This window comes from Macrotis lagotis, chromosome X (genome assembly GCF_037893015.1).
Source record: "Macrotis lagotis isolate mMagLag1 chromosome X, bilby.v1.9.chrom.fasta, whole genome shotgun sequence".
NCBI lineage: Eukaryota > Metazoa > Chordata > Mammalia > Peramelemorphia > Peramelidae > Macrotis > Macrotis lagotis.
The window spans coordinates 167,377,644-167,400,804 of NC_133666.1; the positions used below are offsets into that span (position 1 = coordinate 167,377,644).

The following is a 23,161-nucleotide window of genomic DNA, read 5'->3' on the forward strand; positions in this document are numbered from 1 at the left end:
CCGAGATGTTGGTGGAGGCGAGACAGTGGCTACCCACGAGCAGGCTGCTCATCTTGCACCAGAGAAGCTGTTTCCCAGGCAACCCGGCTAGCATCAGCCCTTTTGGGGGTTTAAGTTGAAGGAGAAAGGTTGCCCTTTGGCGAAGGCTTCAGGTAAGGGGAGCAACTGGGAGCAGACTCTATTGAGGGCGGGCGCAGGACACAGAATTTGAACTTGCACCCGGAGAAAAAGAAGGGGAGTGGAGAATTCCGAATGCCTCTACTCCCAAAGGAAAAAAAAAACTATCATTTTGACCCAAGTCTGAAAAAATTGTCTCAGGGTGGACCTGAATTTTAAGAGTTAGCATTAGGGATACATTGAGGCAAAGAATCACCTGGGAATAGTATGAGCAATAGAACACCATCCATCTCCAGGGCTCCCCAATGGGGCTAGAGCCAGCTTTTGACCTAATATGAGGGTAACCCAGTTTGTTCTATGGTCCTGGAGCTGAGAGAGAAAGAAGATCTAACTTAAAAAAGCCTATCAAAGACCCCAAAGGCTACAAAGCTAGAAGGAAAAGCATTTGTTTCTTGTTCCTCTGGGTAAGTCCTGTTTGGAAATACGGAGAGAGGGTTTTAAGAGAGATTTCTCCTGAGACTTTTCAGATCCCCAAGTCCTATTTTGTGTCTTTAAAAGAAAACAACCCCTCTGACATCCCACCAAAATAGGGGCATCTGGCTAGCTTCAATGACAATTGGCTTAGTCATCCCTCCTCACTCCTGGGTCTGGTCTTCCTAAGGTGTTTGAGGTTACTTGATATGCACTTCCTGAAGGCTACCCACCCATCTATAATTTGGCCCAGAAATTTAGCTCCCATTTCCCCACCCCAGACAAGTGTGAGAGAGAGAGGGGCAGGAGAGGTTGTATTGAGTACTTAGCACTGTCAAACCCTGGGCGGCCCGGCAGGAGAAAGCTGTGGGTCTCCTCCAAGTGGGAGTAGCCATCCTTCTGAAAGATCCCCCAGAGGTGGAGGGTGTTGTCGTCTAGCAAGGTGAGGAGTTGGCCCTAGGGAAACAGAAGGGAGAGCTTTCAGGGATTTTCCAAATAAAAATCTTGATTGGGGGGGGAAGGGGGTTTACCTAGAGGAAAGTCACAGCTGAGGGACAGACATTCCCACCACTGAGCAAAGTTGTCTCTAGGAAAGGGTTCTCAGGCTCAGGGATTTAGCCAGGAAGAACAAGGGAGAAAAGAGAAGTAGGAAATTAGGCTTACCTGGCCAGGTAAAAAGTGCATCTGTGTGACTGTAGCCGTCTCCTTATGTAAACCCGTAAACTCCACGCCAGGGGCCCCATATCTTCAGAGGACAGAGTCAAGGACAAAATAATAGCAGGCAAGGAAGGAAACTGGTACAAATCTACCTAGACTTCTCTTACTTCTTCAGTTCTAGCTTGAAACTTACTTTTTACCAAGAACTATACAGCAGAATGTGTAGAATACTGAGTATTTTGGGGGATGATCTATGAAAACCCATTTTACAAATAGGAAAAAGAAAAGAAAAGGAAACCAATCTCCTTTCTTGGGCCCCAAGTCAGTGTCCCTTCTTTCCACATTGGCAACCACAAAGAGTTAAATGTTTCCCAGGTTTGGGGTCACCTGCCATTTATAGGAATACTGCTTGGGCTTCAAGGCTCAGCTGGTGTCAGCTCCAAGAACAGGAAGCTTTCTTCAACTATTCTGGTTCACATCCATCTCTTCTTCTTATAATTTATCCTGGACATACTAAAGTGATCTCATATTACCATTTTATCCTCTTCATTTTACGGGACTCCCCAACAAAAACAGTCATTCTAGAGGGGTCAGGGACCATATTTTCTACTTCTTCATCTGTACCCTGTCCTCTTAGCACTTGATGAAGAACTAGAAACTAAGAATATAAACAGAACAGACTGGCTGACTTGACTCCCTGAAGGTCAGCAGCTAGAGAATAGGATGCATTTGGGGGTGGGAGTTTTAAGACTTGAATTTGGGGCTACCCTTCCTTCTCCAAAGGATTTCCACCCCACCCCCACCCCTGCCCCAACACAGGTTTCAGGAGAAGGGCTAAGGATTGTCAGATAAAATTTGATAGCACTCAGCTCTCATCAGGAATGTCTAAAGGTTGGGAAGGAGGCCAAAATCCTGGGCTCTCAATTGCTGGCCCAAGGTTATGCTCCTGGCTAGGGGCAGGCAGAGGACCCTTGATTCTCCATCCAGTTCACTTTCTATCACACTAGTTTCTAGGACTCTGATCAGTCCTAATTCAATTTAATTCAATCCTGTACCCCAGTTCCCCAAGCCCCACCTTTTCTGGAACTAGAAAAATCCTTGCCCTAAGAAGCCCCAGGTGCCCTCTGATATCACTTTTGCACTGTACCCTGTTCCCATTTCTATACCCATGGCAAAGAAGGCAAAGCTCAGAGAGGGAAATTTCCATCAACTGCAAAATGATTATTCTTTAATCAGCTCTACTTCTGACTGGAAATGAGGATCAGGGGAAGAAACTGGTTAGCATTAGTAGGAGCCAGCAGATTCTAAGAGGGGTGAGGGAGAGAGAGAGAGAGAGAGAGAGAGAGAGAGAGAGAGAGAGAATATGAGAATGTGTGTGTGTGTGTGTGTGTGTGTGTCAAAGAGGCAGTGGGGACTGAGGAATTGGAACATGAGAGAAATTCTTAAAATCGGAGGCTTGAAGCTTTGAAGACACAACAGCTTAGATCAGCTCCAGCTCAGTCTTCGTTCCTCTAGTTCTCATCTCCAGGCTCACCTCTTCCATTAAAATTTTCCCAACTAACCCAGACCCTCCAGGGATTGATCTTTCCCCAGCTCTGAAATCCCTTAGGATTTAGTGTGAATTCTAGACATTCCCAAGTCATAGACTATCTGAGCTGAAGGGGACCTCAGAGGTCATTTATTCCAGTTTCTTCATTTAACAGTGAAAGAAACTGAGGCCCACAGAGGGGAATTCTGGATTTGACAAATGCTGATAACCAGGTAATAAGAGAGCCTAGCAATTTCATTGTGATAGAATTTCTGACTCAAGCCTAGCAGAAACTAGAGGTATGCTTTGTTCTCTACCCATATGGAGGGCAATCTCATATTACTATCACCAGAACTTGAAAAGGAAAAGTGCAGAGCATCACACTTAACATGAGTAGTAGTGAAGACTGATTAGAGGTTCCTGGGGCTTTTCAATTGATACTGTAGAAGGGAAAAGAAATACCAGTCTTAATTCAGCTTACTTAGAATGGAATCCAGAAAGAGTTCTAGCCAGATGAATTCAGGTCCCTCTCCTAAAGGAGCTTTAGGATCCTTCCAGAGTCCTTCAGTGATCCCAATTTAGACCTTGCCCCTAGTCTAGGAAACAATGCCCTATGACCACCCCTTACTTGGATGTGACCCACTCCAACTCAGAAAATTAATATATCTAATATATTAGATATATTAATATATCTAATAATAATATATATTCTCTTAGATCTAAAGTAAATTGGTGGAAACCTGGGGTAGGTAAGCTCATAGTCATCTATGGAGTCAGTAACAGAGGAAACTCAAGAAACCAAACAACTCTCTAAGATTATAAATTGCATACAAGTGGTCAATCTGCATTACTTGAGTTTCCACACTAAATTCTAGATGACACAGGGACCTCATAGGTTTGGATCTTCTCATCTCCCTCCCCACCTCTCCACTCTCAACTATACTACTAGAAAAAGAATCCAGGTTCTGAGAAGTTAAATGACTTGTCCTCTGTTGAACAGTTCTAAATTGGTATATAGTTGTTTATAAGTTGTCTCTCCTGTTAGACTGTGAGTTTCTTGAATGCAGTTTTTGCCTCTTTTTGTATTTCCAGTCACAGCTTGGAGCTTGGTATACAGTGAGTGCCTAATAAACACAATAGTTGTTACTACCTTTTACATCCCCCCCCAGCTCCTTCTTTATGTATCTTCCCAACTAGACTATGCTCGTGGGTAGAGACCAAGTCCTGTTAGCCTTAGTATCCTCCATAGTGTAGTGTGAATAATTGATGCCAGTGAATGCTTGTTGACTGACTGTTCCCAGGCAGAGGAGGACAGGATCCGGTAAAATCTATTCAGTGGAGGTGTTCCAATTGTTAGATAGGAAAGATGCCCTCAGATCTCCCTTCTCCTTATGAGTGCCATCTTTGATCTTGGTTTAATGATTGTTCATTAGAGTATAAGCTCCTTGAGGACAGGGTCTGTTTTTGCTTTTCTTTATATTATCTGAGCTTAGGACATGTTAGATATTTTAAAAAATCATGCCGACTTGACAAAAGGTACCATACTCTACCTACTTTCCCTCTTCCCACTTCCTCCAAACCTCTAACCCAAAATGGCCTTTTCACCAAGAACAGTACTGCCATCTCCCTAAATAAAACTTTATCCACTTCATCTTGTTCTGGCAAAATAAAATTCCTCCCTTCACTTTTGTCAGTATTGAATCCCTATCCAGAATTAAATCTCTGTACTGTTAACCCATTCACCATTTGTCTTGCCTCTCTTGATTTACCCTTGCATTCCTACATATTCATTTATTTTAAGTTTTAAAGTTGTATCTCTTGACTCAAAGCATTATACACAAAGAAGGCAGATACAAAAGAGCCTAGATGAGGGTAGAATTTGGACACATTGATTCACATTTGGCTTTGGGCAACCTACTTTATGCAACCTACTACTTGAAAACATTCCTAGTAAAATCATAGATCTAGAACTGGAAGGAACCTTGGAGACTCATCTATACTGCTAACCTCATTTTACAGATGAGGATACTGAGGTCCATAGCAGTTAAGTGACTTAAGTATGGTCACCCTGTAAGCAGCAGGAAATCTGAACTCAGGTTCTAAGACTCCACTATTACCAAGAAGGATGAGCTATTTAAGATTCCAACAAGTCCCTAGAGACAGAACTATGGGTATAGAACTACTGAGTAGAGTTCCAGGGTCAATTTGGTCTTTTTAATTATGACTATACATGCTCACTCAAGCCAACTATTTTTAATGGTACAGCCAGTCCTAGACCAGGGCTGGGAGATACATAGAGAAACAAGAAGAACCAGGTTCTTCCCATAGGGAGCTCACAGGATTGGGAATCTAAAGAGCAAAGTGACTTTAAATATCATCTAGTACATATCTCATTTTATGAGAGAAACCAAGGACAACTGCCCAACTAAGGCAGTGCCCAATACAAGTAGTGGCAGATAAACTTCAAATCCAGGTCCTTGAGACTATATCCAGTTCCCGTTTGAGTAACTAGCCTTTTATAAAACATAGAAATGTTCCATTACTCATCCACCTCCCCATCTCTACAGAGGAGGAAACTGAGGTCCACAGAAGCTAAGTGACTTGTCCAAGGTCCTGAAATGGCAGAACCAGGACTCAAACCCAAGTCTTCTGATTCCCAGGCCACTATTCTTTTGCTTCATGACATTATCTCAAGCCTTCCTGAGAACAAGGACCTCTTTTGTTTCCCCAACAGAACCAGATGGACAGATTTACCTACGGAGCAGTAATACCTGTAAAGAACACCTGACAGGATGGATGAAGGGGTGTGGATCCCAGAAAGCGATCCAGCTCAAGGAAAGCACGCCAGAGAACTGTGTGTCTCCCTATTCCCACTTATACCCACTCACCAGCCATCCCTCTTGGGGATCAAATTCCCTGCCAACACCCCAATAACCATCCTCCTTCAACTCCCAAACTTCTTAGAGGCTTTTCCTCCAAACTAAGCTCCAATGAGGTAGGGACAAGGAGAAACAAGAAAAAGGGGAAAAAAAATTGCAGTTATATTTAGGGCACCCCACCTGTTTCTCCTGCTCCCACTCTCATGTGCCTAAATTAAAAGGCTCTGCTATATTTTGGGGAGCATACACCCAGATCAGGGGATATATTGGTCAAGACGGTTTGCTTTCACACTCCACTCCCCAGCCCTTCCCTAATCCCCAGCTGCCTTCTTTCTGCAGCAATGCCCATCCCCCCTCCCCAGCTTGGTCCCCTCTCCCTTTGTTGGCCTCCAAGCCCATTGCATTCCCTTCTCCTCACCACGCCTCCTTTCTCTTCTCCCCTCTCAACGTCCCCCCCCCACCAGCTTTCTTTCTGCCAGGCCAGGGGCCTCCCAGTTTGGTATTCTCCACAATCATCCTGGAATCCCTTCCTGAGGGTCACCAGGCAACGGTCCTCTACAGCTAGCCTGTTGCCCCTGGCAACAATCTCTGCTACCTCCCAAGGGCCCAGCAAGGCCTCTCCCCCCCAAACTCCCCCAATTCAGCTCTACAAATTCTGCATTTCTCCCTCAGTTTTACAGTCACCTGGAAAATCAGGTTTATTTCAACCCAACATTATCCTGAGAATGGGGAGGTGATCACTCCCACCCAGGGTTGCTGCCTTCCCCTGTTTCCCTGGAGGCAGGACCAGGAAGGAAAAGGTTTACCCTAACTGAATTTCCAGGGTACCTCCCTTCCACCCCTTGGGTTTTTCAACTACATTCTACCCCCTAGACCAAAATTAAAAAGAACCATAAGAGCCCATCTCCCCTGAAAGGCATATACTAGGGGCCACTTTCCTCACAATTCCCCAAATGGCTGAGCCAAGCCTTGGTCCCCAACACTAACTCCCATTTGAGAAGTCCTGAACCCTAACCCCAAGCAAACTCCATCTGTCAAATCCATGTACTCCATGGAGATTTCAATGCAATCCACCTGGATCACGGAAAGGAAAGAAATGATCAATAGAGGGAGTGGATAGGAGTGGGGGTGGGGGTCCAGGGGGAGAAAGTTAGAATCTTTTGGTTCAAGAAAAATAAATAGTATTAGGTTCCCTTTGCTGAACCTACTTGACTGGAATTTTTCTGTTCTTAAGATCCTGATGGGCCAGAGCCCAGCGGAAGCAGGTGTGAGAACTCTGAGGCCACATTAGGGGCTGCATTGTATAAATACTATGAGAACTGAATCATTTGGGGTTGTGAGGGGAGACAGGATTGGATTAGAGCATTGGAGAAGATGCATGCAGGGACACTTGTCTCTCCTTGTAGGGGTTCTTAACCTCTTTTTTTTTTTATCATGGATCCCTTGGGTGGAGTTGGGTGGAACCTCCAGATCTTGTCTCATAGTATTATTTTAAAATGCATAAAATAAAATACAGAGGATTGCCAAAGAAACAAAAAAAATTAGTAAAAATAAAGATCTATTTTCTTTCCTACTCAAATTTATAATCTCCTGAAATCTGTGCAGACCACTGATTAAGGATCCCTGTTCTGAGAGCATCCTGTCAGTTTCAAGACTCCTTTCTAGATGGAGGTAATAAGGAATCAAAATTCTCACTCTTTGCAGATGATATGATGGTAAATGGAGAGAACCCTAGAAAATCAACTAAAAAACTACTTGAAACAATTAACAATTTTACCAGAGTAGCAGGATATAAAATAAACCTACATAATCTATCAGCATTTCTAACAAATCCCAGTAGCATGATAGAGAAATTCCATTTAAAGATACAGTAAACAACAAAAAATTCTTGAGAATCTACCTGCCAAGACAAATCCAGAAACAATATGAACATAGTTAGTTACAAAACACTTTTCACACAAATAAAATCACATCTAAAAGATTGGAAAAATGTCAATCGCTCATGGATAGGCCAAAATAATATAATAAAAATGACAATTCTACCTAAATTGAATTACTTATTCAGTGCCATATCAAACTACCAAAAATTTATTTAAAGAGCTAGAAAAGATAGTAATAAAATTCATCCGGACGAACAAAAGTTCAAGAATATCAATGGAATTAATCGAAAAAAAACTGCAAAGGAAGGTGGCCTAGCCATACCAGATATAAACTATATTTTAAAGCAGCAGTTATCAATACTATATGATATTGGCTAAGAAATACAAAAATGAATCACTGGAACAGATCAGGTACAACAGAAATAGTAGTAAATGACTACAATAATAAGCTCAAAGAATCCTGCTTTGGGGACAAGAACTCACCATCTACCAAAAACTACTAGGAAAACTAGAAAATAATATGATGGGGCAACTAGGTGTTTGTTGCAGTGGATTGAGCAGAAAGACCTGAATTCAAATCTAGCCTCAGACACTTTATAATAACTTAGTAATAAGACCTTGGGCAAGTCATTTAACTCAATGACCTTGCAAAAACCAAAAAATAAAAAATAAAAATAGTATGGTAGAAATTAGACATAGACCAAGATAAGATTGACATAGGCACAGGATTTAGGTACCTGATACCATACTAGTTTATCTGTCAGGTCTATGGAAAGAAGAAGAATTTGTGACCAAACAAGAGATAGAGAAAAGTATAAATTACAAAATGGATAATTTTGATTACTGTTTCCTGCTATTTAAAGTTAAAAATCTAAACCAGGGGCAGTTAAATGGCACCTGGAGTCAGGAGGACCTGAGGTGTTTTTTTTTTAGAAAGATTTTATTTATTTCGAGTTTTACAATTTTTCCCCCATTCTTGCTCCCCCCCCCCCACAGAAGGCATTCTGTTAATTTTTAAATTGTTTCCATGGTATACATTGATCTCAGTTGAATGTGATGAGAGAGAAATCATATCCTTAAGGAAGAAAATAAAGTATAAGAGATAGCAAAATTACATAATAAAGAAAATGATTTTTTTTTTCTAAATTGAAGGTAATAGTCTTTGGTCTTTGTTTAAACTCCACAATTTTTTCTCTGGATACAGATGGTATTCTCCATTGCAGATAGTCCAAAATTAGGACCTGAGTTTAAATCCAGCCTCAGACACTTAATAATTTCCTAGCTGTGTGACCCTGGGCAAGTCACTTTAACCCCATTGCCTTGCAAAAAAAAAAAAACACAACAAAAAAAGATCTAAACTAATTAGATCATTAATTAGATTACCTACACCAACAATATCAAACTCAAAGAGAAATGAGAGCTACTCTGCCATACATAAAAAAATCCCTTGGGGTGGCTAGGTGGCACAGTGGATAAAGCACTGGCCCTGGAGTCAGGAGTACCTGAATTCAAATCTGACACTTAATAATTACCTAGCTCTGTGGCCTTGGGCAAGCCACTTAACCCCACTGCCTTGCAAAAACTGAAAAAAAAAAATCCCTAAAAATATACTGACTTAGAAAACCACATATTAATATTATCTGTGTTCTATTATATTTTAATTTATTTTGTAAAATACTTCCCAGGTAAATTTTAATCTGGTTTGGATTGCATTCAGGTCTAGTGTGAGTCTACTGGGACACAATAACCTCCCTCATTTATGATGGAGAAAACTGGGGCCCTGACTTATACAAGGTTACAAGGGTTAGAATTAGAACTCAGGTTCTTGTTGCTTCTGGTCTGCAGTCTGCTCTCAGCCTGTCCCTTAATAATAATAGATGACTGAGTATTCTAACAATCAAACTTGACTCCCAGAGAAAGGCTGAGAAAATACAGTCTCTTTTCATGGCAGAGGGTATGGCTTATATTGTTCAGTTTTGCTAAACTGTTTTTTCCTTTCTTTTTTTACCATTGTTATAAGGGCCTTGGGTAGGGAAGAACATGTTCAGAAATTAATATGACTTAAAAAACCATCAACAAAAATATATAAAAGCATCAATAAAACTTTTTTTTTAAGTTGACAGAGTTCTTTTAAGTTTTACAAAGTAATTCATTCAAGGAAAATTTCTGATGCTAGGTGGAGTAGTGGATAGCGCACTGGTCTGGGAATCAGGAGGACGGGAGTTCACATTCAGCCTCAGTCACCTGATACTGTATGACTTTGGGCAAGTCATTTAACCTTGACTGCCTCACACCCAGGGCATCTTCAGTCATCCTGATTCATATCTGGCCACTGGACCCAGATGGTTCTAGAGGAGAAAGTGAGACTGGTGACTTTAGCAGAGCACCCCCTCACTTCATCAAATTTTTGTGCTTATCATGGCATGACCTCCCTGATGTCGTGGTCTTTCAAGAATGAAGGACAAACATCATCATCATCATCATCATCATCATCATCATGGGTCAGGCAGCACAGAACAGAATAGGGCACCCAGACTCAGATTTGCAAATTAGGAGCAAGAAACCCATCTCTCCTCTCCTCCAATTGCATTCTACTTGAAAACCTCAGTCCACAGATCCAAATGGGTACCTAGAATCAGCTAGAAGCTATCCTGGGTCCTGTTCCCCATGCCCTTCTCCCTCCCTGATAGCTTTCTGGTAGTCTGGGGAGCCAGGGAATACTAAGAATCTCATGGTCCTGGCATCAGAAAAAGATTCCACCACCCACTTTAAAATCTCCTGTGTCAGAGGAAGCCTAGGGGGACTGCCAGAAAACTAGTACAGAGGCTCCAAAGGAAACCCCTGGAGTAACAAGAGATTATTTTAATACCACCCCTAATTAGGAGACAACCAAATTACTAGGGATGTTCAATTGTCTGAAGAAAGGAAAGGTTAAATTAAATATAAAATCAGCCATCAGGTTTACCAGGCCTAAATGCCTATCTGAACAAAGGGGTAGAATAGACTTCATCTCATCAATGAAGAGTAATGTCTGTTGTGATTTTTTTCAGACTTTGTGGGGATCCCTATACAAATCACTGCCAGAATTCCTACTCTTCTAGGATAGGAATAAGCCAGGAATCAGGACCCCTAAATTCAAGGACAGTGTGTAACCTTTATTTCTGAGCCTCATCCTGTCATTCTGTAAAATAAGAATAATAACCTCTGCCTGGTCTCTCAAGCAAGACTATTTGTGACAATCCAAGAGAGGATAACTATGAAAGTGCTTTGAAAATCGATGAGAGATAAAAACATGTGGGACTTTTAGTCTTTCTTCTGCCATTCACTCCCTGTGTGACCTTGGGCAAATTATTTCCCCTCTCTAAACCTCAATTGTGTCCTCAGTAAAATGGACTAAAACATCTAAGGCAGTCCAAGTGTGGCTAAGGGACTTTCAGGGGGCCCATGAGTTCAAAACTATCTTCATAACAATAGAACATTTTAATTTCTTAAATGGTAAATATTGATAGCAGAGAAGGAAATGGCAACCACTCTAGTATCTTTGCTAAGAAAACTCCATGGACAATATGGTCTAAGGGCTTATGAAATGTCAGTTATGTTTGAAAAACTGAACAAAAACAAATACCAATGGATGTAACCCACCTAAAGCAAAAGCATTTTGTGGGGGTCAGTGGGGAGAGGGTTCCTCAATAATTTTCGAGAGCACTGGCCCTGGAGTCAGGAGTACCCAAGTTCAAATCCGGCCTCAGACACTTAATAATTACCTAGCTGTGTGGCCTTAGGCAAGCCACTTAACCCCACTGCCTTGCAAAAACTAAAAAAAAAATAAATAAATACATAGGAGTCCTGGGACTAAACAGTTTAAGAACCACTGGATCAATAAGGTTTCTGTCAATCCTAAAATGCCACAAAGGATAACTCTTACATCAAAATATCCACTGTCTCTGCCAAGTTGCCCCAACAATGATCAGATACCCTTGGACTTAAAAAAAAAATAGCAATCAAGGGCAAGAAAGAGAAAGGAAATGATACATGCTTGGTCAGTCCCATTGGAAATAAAGGAGTGGAATGCTCCTTGAACCCAGGTACGAAAACCCAGGTACAAAAACCCAAGGGCCAGAGCTGCCTGAATCTTTGGGGTGTGACAAATATTGAATGGAGTGGAGCCTGGGGTACAAAGCCTGTCATCTATCCCCTCATCCTCTTCAACTACAAGACTCTCCCTCTCTCCTCCCCATCCCTGATCCAGGAAAAGCTTCTGTCCTACCCCAGAATGCAAAGTTAATGAAGTGGACATGAACCTCTCCCTCGCCCTCCCCCTCCCACCAAGCTCTCCCCATGTCCCCCCCAACCATTTCAGGGTGTATCAATCTATACAGGGCCCAGACCACAGAGAGGAGCTAGCCCCACTTGAACCACACATTTGAGTGACCATGTTTTTTTCACTAGAGGGAGAAAACAGATGCTTTAAATTCATTGCTAACCCTGGGCTGTTTCTCTGTAACTTCCAAATATTTGCCCTGACAGACACCAAGATTTAAGGGAGTCACTATGAGACAAGGGAAAGTCCAGGATGCTGAGAGGACCTAGAAAGGCAAAGTCTTGGGAAGGACCAAGAGCACAATCTTCTAATACCTGAAGGGGAGAGGGAGAAAATTTGCTCTGCATAAAAATAACAACAAACAAAAAATAGCTAGCATTTATATACTGAAGACTGCAAAAGCCTTTGCCTGAAATCACCTCAATAACTACCAGCAAAACTTTGGGTAAGTTTAATAATAATGATGATAATAATAATAATAACTAAAGTTTGCAAAATACTTTATAATTAAGTCATTGGACCCCCATAACAACCCAGGGAAGTGGTGTTATTATTATTATTATAATTATTATTATAATTATTATTATTATCTCCAGTTTACAAATGAGGAAACTGAGGTTCAGAGAGGGGAAAGGGGAAGGACATGAATATAACTCCAAGTCCTTAGGATCATTCTTCAATTCTTCTACAAAAGCAGAAAAATCAATCCCCTGATCTCACCCTTCTCTGAACTCTTGTCTACCCATTTTTTTAAGTGTTTTTTTTGGCATGCATATTTTGTCCTCACAATTCCTTGAGGCCAGGGTTCCAGTCTCTTCCTTCCATATACACCCTAGAACACATTCTTGCCTCTTCCAGCTTCCACCCCTTTGAACGTAAGACTGACAATCCTCCAGGACCCACCCTCTATATCAAGAAGACCCATCCTTCAAGACCCAACTTGGGTTCTACCAGCTCCCAATAATCCCTCCTCCCCTTTTCAGAATTCCTACAGCTCTCCTTGTCCATGCTGCACACATTAGCTCTTAGTCATATCCTGTGCCCTGGAGCTCTCCAGGATCAGTCTCATTGCCCTACTTGCCGCCTCCTCCTCCTCCTCCTCCTCCTCCTCCTGCGGCTCCCTCCAACAGCTCACACAGGGCTAGGCACCCGGGATCTGTGGGGTGATTGACAGGATTGCCAGAATGGGGGTGGAGCTGGGGGAGGGAAAGGGGGAAACCGCAGTTTCCGTTCCTTACTGAAGATGTAGGAGATAGGACTCTGAAAAACTACTTACTGGATTTTCCCTGCAATGGATCCAATGTTCTTAAGAAACCCCGGGGGAAGAATGTTTGTGATAGGACGCAGTTCTGGGCAGCCTGCTGAACCACTTCTGCGTGCTCGCCCTCTGGGAATGTGCCGAACATCTTGGCCCCCGCAGAGGAAGGCGAGATCTGGCTGGAGCTGAGGCCAGGGCTTCTTAACCTCAGTGTATGTGTGTGTGTGTGTTGTGTGAGGGTGTGTTGTATGAGTAGGTGTGTTGTGTGGGGTGTATGTTGTGTGAGGGTGTGTTGCATGTACGTCTGTGTTGTGTATGTTGTATCGTATGAGTATGTTGTATTGTGTATATCTGTGTGTGTGTGTGTGTGTGTGTGTGTGTGTGTGTGATGTGAACTCCTTAGAAATCAGACAAAATCTGCTCCTTAAATAATGACCTAGCTGTGTGGCCTTAGGCAAGCCACTTAACCCCATTTGCCTTACAAAAACCTAAAAAAATAAAAATTAAAAAAAAAAATCTGCTCCTTAGAATAAGGCTATTAAACAATTGAAGGAAATGATAACTTTCATTTAGAAGTTAAGTGTTTTGGTTTTGTTTTCGTTCCAAGTTCAGAGACACTCCACCCTCCCACCCCCTCACCCCTCAAGAAGGCTGTGAGTGATAGATCCCTTATCCCAATCTGGGGGAGAGGAGATACCAAGGAATGGGGCTGTTTCCTCCAATTCAACGTGGGTCCTTCCTGAGTAGTAACATATGACCATCTTGATCAGAGACAGAGATGGCAATGTGGCTCCAGGAAAGTGGGGTGAGGGAATAGGGACAAGGGGGGGAAAAAAAAGAACACGCATTCATTAAGCACCTACTGTATACCAGACACTCTCACCACAGCTCTATGAGGTACCCCCCATTTTACAGTTAAGGAAAAGGAAACAGATGGTTAAGTGACTTGCCCAGGGTCACAGGGCCAAGATCTGTCTGAGGCTAGATCTGAGCTTTCAGGTCTCAGCTCCACTCAAGGTCCGGTATCTTCTCTATTCAAATGATTTCTGGTGTCAAAATCATCTAAATTATCCTGAAGGGTGGGGCTCCTTTGAAGGCAAAGTAGATTTTCTCTTTCAATCCAATTTACTAGACTAAGCATCTCCACAACCCCTATCAATTAAACATTTTTTATTAAAATAAATTTATAAAGAATTCTTGTGGCATAAAATGCAATAATACTGTGAAGTAAGAAATGACAAATATGAGAAATTGACAAATGAGTGAGAATGACAAATATGAGACTAGTTTTGTAATGAAATAATGCAGTGATATAAGCAGAATCCAGAGATATATATATTAATATCAATGAACATACAATACTGCCCCTATAACTTGCTTTCATTTCTAATATTACAAAAACCACTCTCCTTACAAGGCAGGTAATAAACACCAGAGATAGGATTCGAATCTACTTTCTCTGACTCCAAAAGCAACATTCTTCCTTTAAGACATCTCCAAGGAAGACCCCTGCCGGCTCTAAGAGTCCAGTCTTTCTAAGCTAGAACCTAATGCAACCATAGCCAGTCCCAGTTACTCCAGATACATATATTCTCAAAGGCCTCAAGCTCAGAAAGTGAAAATCTCCTTAGGCCCAGGGAATGAATAAATTAAGAAATGCTTCTTCACCTTACAAAAACCATTCCCTGTGGGAGTAGTGTAAATTGAAAATGGACTTAATTTATATACAACATCACAGGGAAGGGATGAAGCTCATCTGTAAGAGCACCCCTTTTCTTCCTTGCACTCCAGGTCCAGTTGACTCTAACAACCAATTCTCAAGGGTAATAGAGGCTACTGGTTCAGCTGACTTTGACAGCATTTCTGAAGGGTCACAGGTACCATTTTGGCTTTGAATGACTCTCTGGAACCCATAAATGACTCTCTGGAACCCATACAAAGTTGGCCAAAGATCCCCAAAGCTGAGGACCAAACTCCAAGTGCATCTATCATGTATTCTTTAGATACCAAGCTATAGATTCCATGGTAGTTCTAGGCAGCTGCAATATGAAGAAGGAGCATCTTCACCCATGCTCAACTTCTGCTCCAACCAAGCTTGGGGGTGTGCCCCCCCCAAACACAGCTCACACAATCTTTGCACATGTGACTCTTTCTAACCTTCTGGATGCTCTCCCAGAGGGCTAGGAATTTAAACTCTTCACAGTCCTCTGACCTCAAGAAAGCCTTCCAAGATTTCCCCAAGGACACATAATGCTCTGCATCCTTGGAACTTGGACAACCCTTCCAATCTGAAACACACAACTGACAACTAATCCCATGCTTTAATTCTTTCACATGTGTGCGACTTATTTTCCCAGGAGGTTGGGGTGCTAACTCCTTGAGAGTTCTGTCTCACTCTTTGCCCCAGAGTAGAGCGCAGAATAGATATCAGACTTCACAAATTGTTGCGTTAAAGTTGACCCAAATGGGGCCAAGGATTCTATTCTCCCAACTAAGTGGCATAATGGATGAAGTGCTGAGGCTACACTCCCTAGACTCATCTTCCTGAGTTCAAATCTGGCTTCAGATACTAGTTGTGTGACCCTGGGGCAAGTTATTTAACCCTGTTTGCCTCAGTTTCCTGATCTGTAAAATGAGCTGGAGAAGGAAATGGCAAATCAGCCAAGAAAACCCTAAGTGGGGTTACAAAAAGTGAGACACAATTGAAAAACAACAACATCATTAGATAATTCTAGGGGGCTCATCTCTACTGATTTCAGCTAAACTCCAGGCTCATTGCACTGAATCTGAAAAAAACAAATAGTTAAGTCTAGGGACTGATTAGTAAAGATGATTTTATAGAGTCCACCATCTCAAACAACTAAGAAGAGTAACTGGTGATTGATTCCCCGAGTCAAGGTGATTCCTACCAAACTAGGGTTAGCAACTAGAATCTCTAAGCCAAGGGTTGGAATCCCCAAACCAACATTCAGTCAAAGTTTTTCAGATTCTTTTCCAGGGAAACCATGGAATAGTAATCATTATAGATTTAGAACTGTAAAGGACCACTTAGTTTGGGGGCAGCTAGGTGATGAAGTAGATAAGAGTACCAGCCCTGGAGTCGGGAAGACTTGAATTCAAATATGACCTCAGTCACTTAATACTTACTTAGCTGTGTGACCTTGGGCAAGTCATTTAACCCCATTGCCTTGCAAAAAATAGATCACTTAGTGCAACCCCCCTGTTTTAAAGATTCAGAAACTGAGACAGAGATGTTAAGGGATTTGTCCAAGGTCACACAGGAAGGAAATCAAAGAGCCAGGATTCAAACCTCAGTCCTCTGACTTCATATTCCAGTCTTCTTTTCACTATATTGTCCTGCCAGAACCATAAGAACTAATAAGGGGAGGGAATCTAGGGCCTTTATCCAAGATGAAGACAACACTCTTCCTAAATCCAACTCCAAGGTCCTCTGGGACAGGAAAGTATTGAATACATCATGATTACAGGGGCCAAATTATCTTGAAGGGTGGGGCTTCTTTGAGCCCGGGTAGATTTCCTTCTACAAACAATTCAGAGTATCTGTTCAAGTATCTGTTCCAGATCCACAGTAAGGCTCTTTCTTACACCCTTCCCTATTTCAGTTTCCAGCAGACTAATCCCACTCAGCTTCCCAGAAAGCCCAAGAGACTTACTCTCTTGTGAAGCTCCAGGAAACTCAGCCCATCCCAGGAATTCAACCCTAGTCTGTGAGTGGTCATCCAGCCCAGGTCAGATTCCTACAGTCCAGTTCCCCCCTCCTCAGACCACCACCAAAGACCACATTCCTTACCTCTCCCACCCCTCCTCCCCCACAAACAAAGCACAACCCAAGTGAAGTCATTAAACTGGAAGGAACCTAGAGTATTCCACTAGCTCCAGAATAAGCCACTTGAGATAACTGACAAACCACTTCATTCAAAAGATAAAAGTGACTTGCCCAGGGCCACTCAGTAAGTAGAGAACTCAAGTCTCCAAACATCTGCTCCTGATTATAGACTTTCTCTTCCACACCATAGAAGCCACCTCACTCTGGAAATTCAGACTACCTCTGGGTGACTACCTCTAGAAGTCCATTCCTATTCTTCAGCTCTTTTCTCTGATTTTGGATTCTTTGCAGAATCCCCATTTTAAGGAGAATGTCCAAGTCAGTCATGTCTTCATTCCTCTACTCCTGACTCTGGACTTTCTGTATATATGCCCCCTACCCTTACCCTCAGTTTCCTTTGACATATACTCTTTCTTAGTTAGAATATAAGCTTCAGGTAGACAGGGTGGTCTTTCTTTCTGCTAATATTTCTTTCTCACCTCACTTAGTTTATGGTCCTTATCTTAATAAATACCTATTGACCAGTAAATGGTTCGTTCTACTTGGCCAGAAGTTATTCGGAACCTAGTGTTTTGATAAAGGTGTCACAGGGATCACCAGCTCTAAACTGGAAAAGGGAATTGGGAAAGAGGCATGTATTCCTGAGATGAATACCATTCCATAGTGATTATTATGATAATTATTATAATAACACAAAGAACCCACTGGTTACTCTAGCTTCTTCTCTTTGAAGAGTTCAGACTTATCTCTAGACACTTATCTTCATCCTGTCCCAGTCCAGGCCATTTATTATCTCCATTTGAAAGAGAGAAACCAAGGTCCAGAGAGAAGGTGTGACTTGCTGGTTGTCCAGCCACAGTGGGCACTCCTATCCCTGGCATCCAGGACAGGGCTCGGTCCAATAGCCCAGAGATTTTACTAGCTCTCCACACCCTCCTACGTACCCAAGTTATAGTCATTTATTGCACAGATCAGATCAAGAACCTATTATGTGGTCAGTCATGATGGAGGTGGAGGTAGGAAGAAGAGGAAGGTCTTTCTATACACAGTCTTCTTGTCTTCAGGAAATGTAATACACAAGAAACAGTCAGACTTCATCATTATCAATAGTAGTACTATTAGTCCTATTAGATCCTATTAGTCCTATTAGATATAGAAAGGTTTTGTGATACAGAAAGGCTTTGTGATATAGAAATACAGTAAGATCTAGTTCAAATCTTGCCTTTGATACATCCAAGCCCTAAGAAAATCACTTTTAAGCTCCCAGTGGTCTAGGCCAGAGGTATCAAACAAAAATAGAAACAGATCCCTGCAACCTCTTATTGACTTTGTTGTTGGTCAGTTGGGTTCAACTCTTCATGATCCTGTGCTGTACTGTGCATGGAATTTTCTTGGCAAAGAGGCTATATCTTTGTTCAGTACATTAAGGCAAAAAGAGGGAAAGTGACTTGCCCAGGATCACACAGCTATTAAGTATCTAAGGTTGGATTTGAACTCAGGTCAGGTCCTCCTGACTCCAGACCTGGCACTTCCATCCACTAAACTATCGAGCAGCCTTCCATCTTGACCTAGAAAACCTGATGTTTGTCCTTCATTCTCCAAGAAGACCAAACATCAGGGAAATGATGCCATAATAAGCAAGTGAATTAGATGGGGGGGGGGGGGCTAAGTCACCAGCCTCACTTTCTCCTTCAGAGCCATCTGGGTCCAGTGGTCAGGTATGAATCGAAACAACTAGAGATGGCTCTGGATGCAAGGCAAACAGGGTTAAGTGACTTGTCCAAGGTCACCCAACTAGTAAGTATCAAATGGCCGAGGTTGGATTTGAACTCAGGTCCTCCTAACTCCAGACCTGGTGCTCTACCCATTATACCAATTAATCATATCAATGCTGTTATGTGTTGGAGGCTTCTAGGAGGCTCAGTGGATAGAGTCCTAGAGGTCAGAAACGCCCAGGTTCAAATCCTGCCTCAGACATTCACAAGCTTTGTAACCCTGGGCAAGTCACTTCACCTCTGTTTGCCTTAATTTTTCATCTGTCAAATAAGTAGAAGGAAACTCCAGTATCTTTTGCCAAGAAAACCCCCAAAAGGGGGTCACAAAAAGTCAAACACAACTGGACAATAAAATTATGTTGTATTTTTATTAATTTTGTTAAACATTTCTCCAATATATTTTAATCTGGCTCAGGCCTGGCGGAGAGCGACATCTCTATTCTCTTTCAGACTCCATGAATGAAGAAAAGGTGCCACCCTATATGGGTTGAGAAAGCTTCCTCTTCCCAGGAATTCTCTCTACCCATAATCTCCCAGGTCCATTCCTTACCCCTGAGGAACAACTAATCCTATGCTCTTATTGTACAAAAAAGGAATCTTAGATTTGAAAAGGAGAAGGGACTTGACAAAGTCACTTGAGAAGGGGTGATTACTGAGCAGGCCCCAGATGGAGGGCTTAATGTAGACAGTGATTAACTGCATCTTATCCTCATCAAAGACCTGGTCAAGAGGCTCAGAGTTAATCGGAAGATTCGTCTCCAAGCACTGTCTCGATCAGAGCCAATTTCCAAGGGGGAATAGGATGGCTTGAAGGGAGACTGGACCTGGAAGAAAAAAGGAAAGGGAAGGAGTGCAAAGAGAAACCCAATTACCCTGAACTTCTCCCATCCAAATAAAGTTCACCCATTCTTTTTTGGAGTCTCAAATTGTCCCTCCCAAAGATCTTGGCCTTGGGTAGGGCTGCCCCTGGCCCCTGGACAGCAACTGGATGGTAAACTTCAAGGACCAAGAAGTATGTGAAAAGTCTTTCTTGACTATCTCTACCCTGATCTGAAGTCTTCTTGCATTGATTTTTTTTTTTAATTTTTTGATTTGGAGGCAATTGGGGGTGACTTGTCCAGGGCACACAGTCATCAACTAAGGCTGGATTTGAACTGACATCCATCTGGTTCCAAGGGCTCTATCCATTATGCCACCTAACTGCTCCCCACCTTGTATTTTATATTAAGAACTACCACTTTTACAGCTCCTTAAGGTTTACAAAACACTTTACAAATATTAAGTAATTTTATCCACATAAAAAACACAGAATTGATGAGGATAATAACAGCATTTGTACAGTACTTTGAGGTTTGCAAAGTGCTTGACAAATATCTCATTTTTTTATCCCCCCAAACAATGGGAAGTCCGTGCTGTTATTATCCCCACTTTACAGATGATGGAACTGAGGCAGATGCAGTTAACTGCATCAAGTGAAGCAGAATTGGGGCAGCTTAGATGATAGAGCACAGGACCTAGAGTCAGGAAGACTCATCTTTCCAAGTTTACATCTGCTCAGACACTTCCTAGCTTTGTGACCCTGGGCAAGTCATTTCACTCCTGTTTGCCTCAGTTCCTCATTAGTCAAATAAACTGGAGAAGAAGATGACAAACCACTTCAGTATCTTTGCCCAGAAAACACAAAGAGTCAGACATGCCTGAAATGACTGAACTATCAAGTCAAGTTTCCAGGTCACATAGATTGTTCAGCAGCAGAGCCAGAATCCAAACTCATTTCCTGGCTAATTGTGGCTTTCTATCCACCATCACCAAGCTTTCTCCCCACTTGTGAAGAACTTAGTCCATGTTGCCTGGTACTATTATTAAACTGCTCCACAGATATCAGCTCCAATGAGATCACAAGTCCCTTCAAGGGCATGTCTCAAGACTCAACTCTCCATGCCTCTGTAAAATGACCTGATAGCCCCCAAAATCCTTTGAGTGCTATGAAAAAGAAAAAGACTAGTGCTAAAATGGTCATCCTCATATCTTAAATTTTATAAAGATCCTGGGTAAATGTATATTAAAATATAGAGTTGAGGAGGAGGACTGTGATGAACCTCAGAAAATTCCTTCTCCATCATTTGATATCAAAGGTGGGCAAAGGCTCTGAGTCAGATTAGACTCAGATGTATATCTGGATGTGTTTGATATATAAAAGAACCTCTAGAAGTAGGCTGGAGGTATGGTTAAGAAAAAAAAAATTCTTCTACTTCATGCTCTCAAATCCTAGCTCTAAAAGATCTTCTCTGTATGACCTTGGACAAGTCACAACTTCCCTGGGCTTCCCTTTCCCAATCTGAAAGGCTGGGGGGGGGGGGGGGGGGGAGAGAAGAACACAAACTAAAAGACCTCTAAGGTTACTTTCAGATTGAATTCTATGATCCTAAAGCAGCTCTAGGCCACATTCGCAAAAAACCTTTCAATCAGGAGACAAGATATAAAACAGGATGAAAAAGGAGAAAACAGTATTATTCTCCCACTAACTTGGTCCCTCTGAACCTTGGTAGTATCATCTATAAAATGGGTTAATACTTTATCTGTCAGAATTCAAGGGAATATACTAGGGACAAATGGATGGTATCATTTTAGAAAAACAGCACCTGAGCTCTGAAGCCTGGGCAACAGGTGGTAGGAAAAACTGGGCATGGAGCTTCTGTGGTTGTCTAAGGGTGGTAGCAGGGTTGAGCTTGGGAGTTTTGGAATTGCTATTTAATGCATTTAAGAATCTTCCCATTCCCCAACTCACTCTTGGTAATCTGTCCTGTCCTCTTCTCTAATGGTTTCAAGCCTTATCTCCTTGGTTAGACCTGTGGGCACCCCAAGGCGAGGGAGCTGGCTTTTCTTCCCATCCCCCACATACTGCACAAGGCTGGGTACCCTGAATGGGCTGATTCCCTTATAACCTGGATCTGGGCTCACTCTTGTCTTGTGCCCCAGTTTTTCCCTAGCAAGGAGGTGGAGGTGCCAGTTACAGGATGGAGGTCATTCCTATGTGATTGACAGATTGGATTTAACTACAAAATACCTCTCCTATGTTTTGTAGGTTGCCAAGGGAGTATGGGGAGGAGGGTAAAACTAGAGTAAAACAAGAGGTGTGTGAGAGAGAGAAAGACAGACAGACAGACACTAGGTCTGAGGTGGTCCTTCAGGAAAAGCTGCCTCAGCATCAGGAGATAAAGGTTTCCTTCTTTGCATAGGAAGTGGCAGAGGGGAGGGGGGTGGAAAGGAACAGAAGGAAAGAGGGGAAGGGGTTAAAATGAAAAGATCTCTAAATTTTATTCCAGTTCTAACACGTCTAGAATCAGATATAAATTCTTCCATTTGGTATTTTAATATCCTTCACAACTTGGTCCCTACTTATTCATTTCCAGCCTTATGCCATATTACTTCCCTTCATGAAGATGGCTCCAACCAAACTGGCCCATCTTAACATTATTTATATAGGAAACTCCAACTCTCATCTTGGGACCTCTGCACTGGTCATTTCCCATGTAGACCCTTTTGGCCTCTTCATCTCAGTCACTGGTTTCCTCCAAGGCTCAGAAGTTTCAAATTTATCCTATATCCAAGAACAATCCAGGTGAAGGTTTCTGAAGGAAGGAATAATGAGTGAGTAATATATGATAACCTCTCTGAGGCTGGCTTTGTGTGGTTCATCCCTACAAAGTCAGTCTACTGTTACTCTTTTCTCCCTTATCTCCTCCCCAAGAAAATGGAAAATAGGATAGATTTTTTTCCCTCATGTATTCATAACTTATGGAGTTGTAGAAAATGACAAAGAGTCAGGAGGCAAAGGGAGAACGACAAAAAATAAATTCTCCTGTCACAAGGGAAGGGACCAGGGAATCAAGAATCACATACTAGCTGCCCAATTTCTATACTAATAAGAGACTCACTCCTTCTTCTTCTATCTCAAGACTAAAGCCTTGGTGTAAGGGAACCCATCATGCCAAGCAAGACCCTCCCTGGGTGGGATAGTGCAAAAATTCTTAGGCTGAGGAGGAAGGAGACTTTGGTCCATGCCGAGATTTTGTGCTCACACTCTCTGTCTCTTTCTCCCTCCTTCTCTATCTTTCTGTCTCTGACATACATAATAAATCAATTTTTCTCCCCCCCACCCTTGTCTCTTTCCTTACCTATTAAACAAAAATACTGAATTACAGGGACTCTAACCTAATGTGTTAACTACTTTGGAAAAGTCCTTTTTAAAAAAAGCACTACCCTCCACCCAAGTGTATCTGAGGCAAGATTCTCCTCCTCAAGCTGTGAGGCTCCCAGAGCTCATCCCTAGTTTCACAGCAACCCCAGGCAGCAGCCAACCCATGCCCTTTATTGAAAGGGAGTTCTCATCCCACTAGCCAAGCCTTTGGTTGCCTGGGCAAAGCT

At 42.3% G+C, this 23,161-nt stretch overlaps 1 protein-coding gene across 4 annotated transcripts in view; it reads right to left on the reverse strand.

Moving 5' to 3' along the window:
* Positions 1-23,161, reverse strand: part of LLGL1 (LLGL scribble cell polarity complex component 1) — a 99,695-nt gene that overhangs the window by 50,033 nt on the left and 26,501 nt on the right. For 3 of the 4 annotated variants that reach the window (XM_074207647.1, XM_074207649.1, XM_074207645.1), the window contains exons 3-4: positions 1,252-1,333; positions 914-1,044 (exon numbers count right to left, since the gene is read on the reverse strand). In XM_074207647.1, coding sequence (XP_074063748.1) covers positions 914-1,044; positions 1,252-1,333 — 213 coding nt within the window. The remainder of the gene's footprint in view (positions 1-913; positions 1,045-1,251; positions 1,334-23,161) is intronic. The other variant, XM_074207648.1, reaches the window with a different exon arrangement.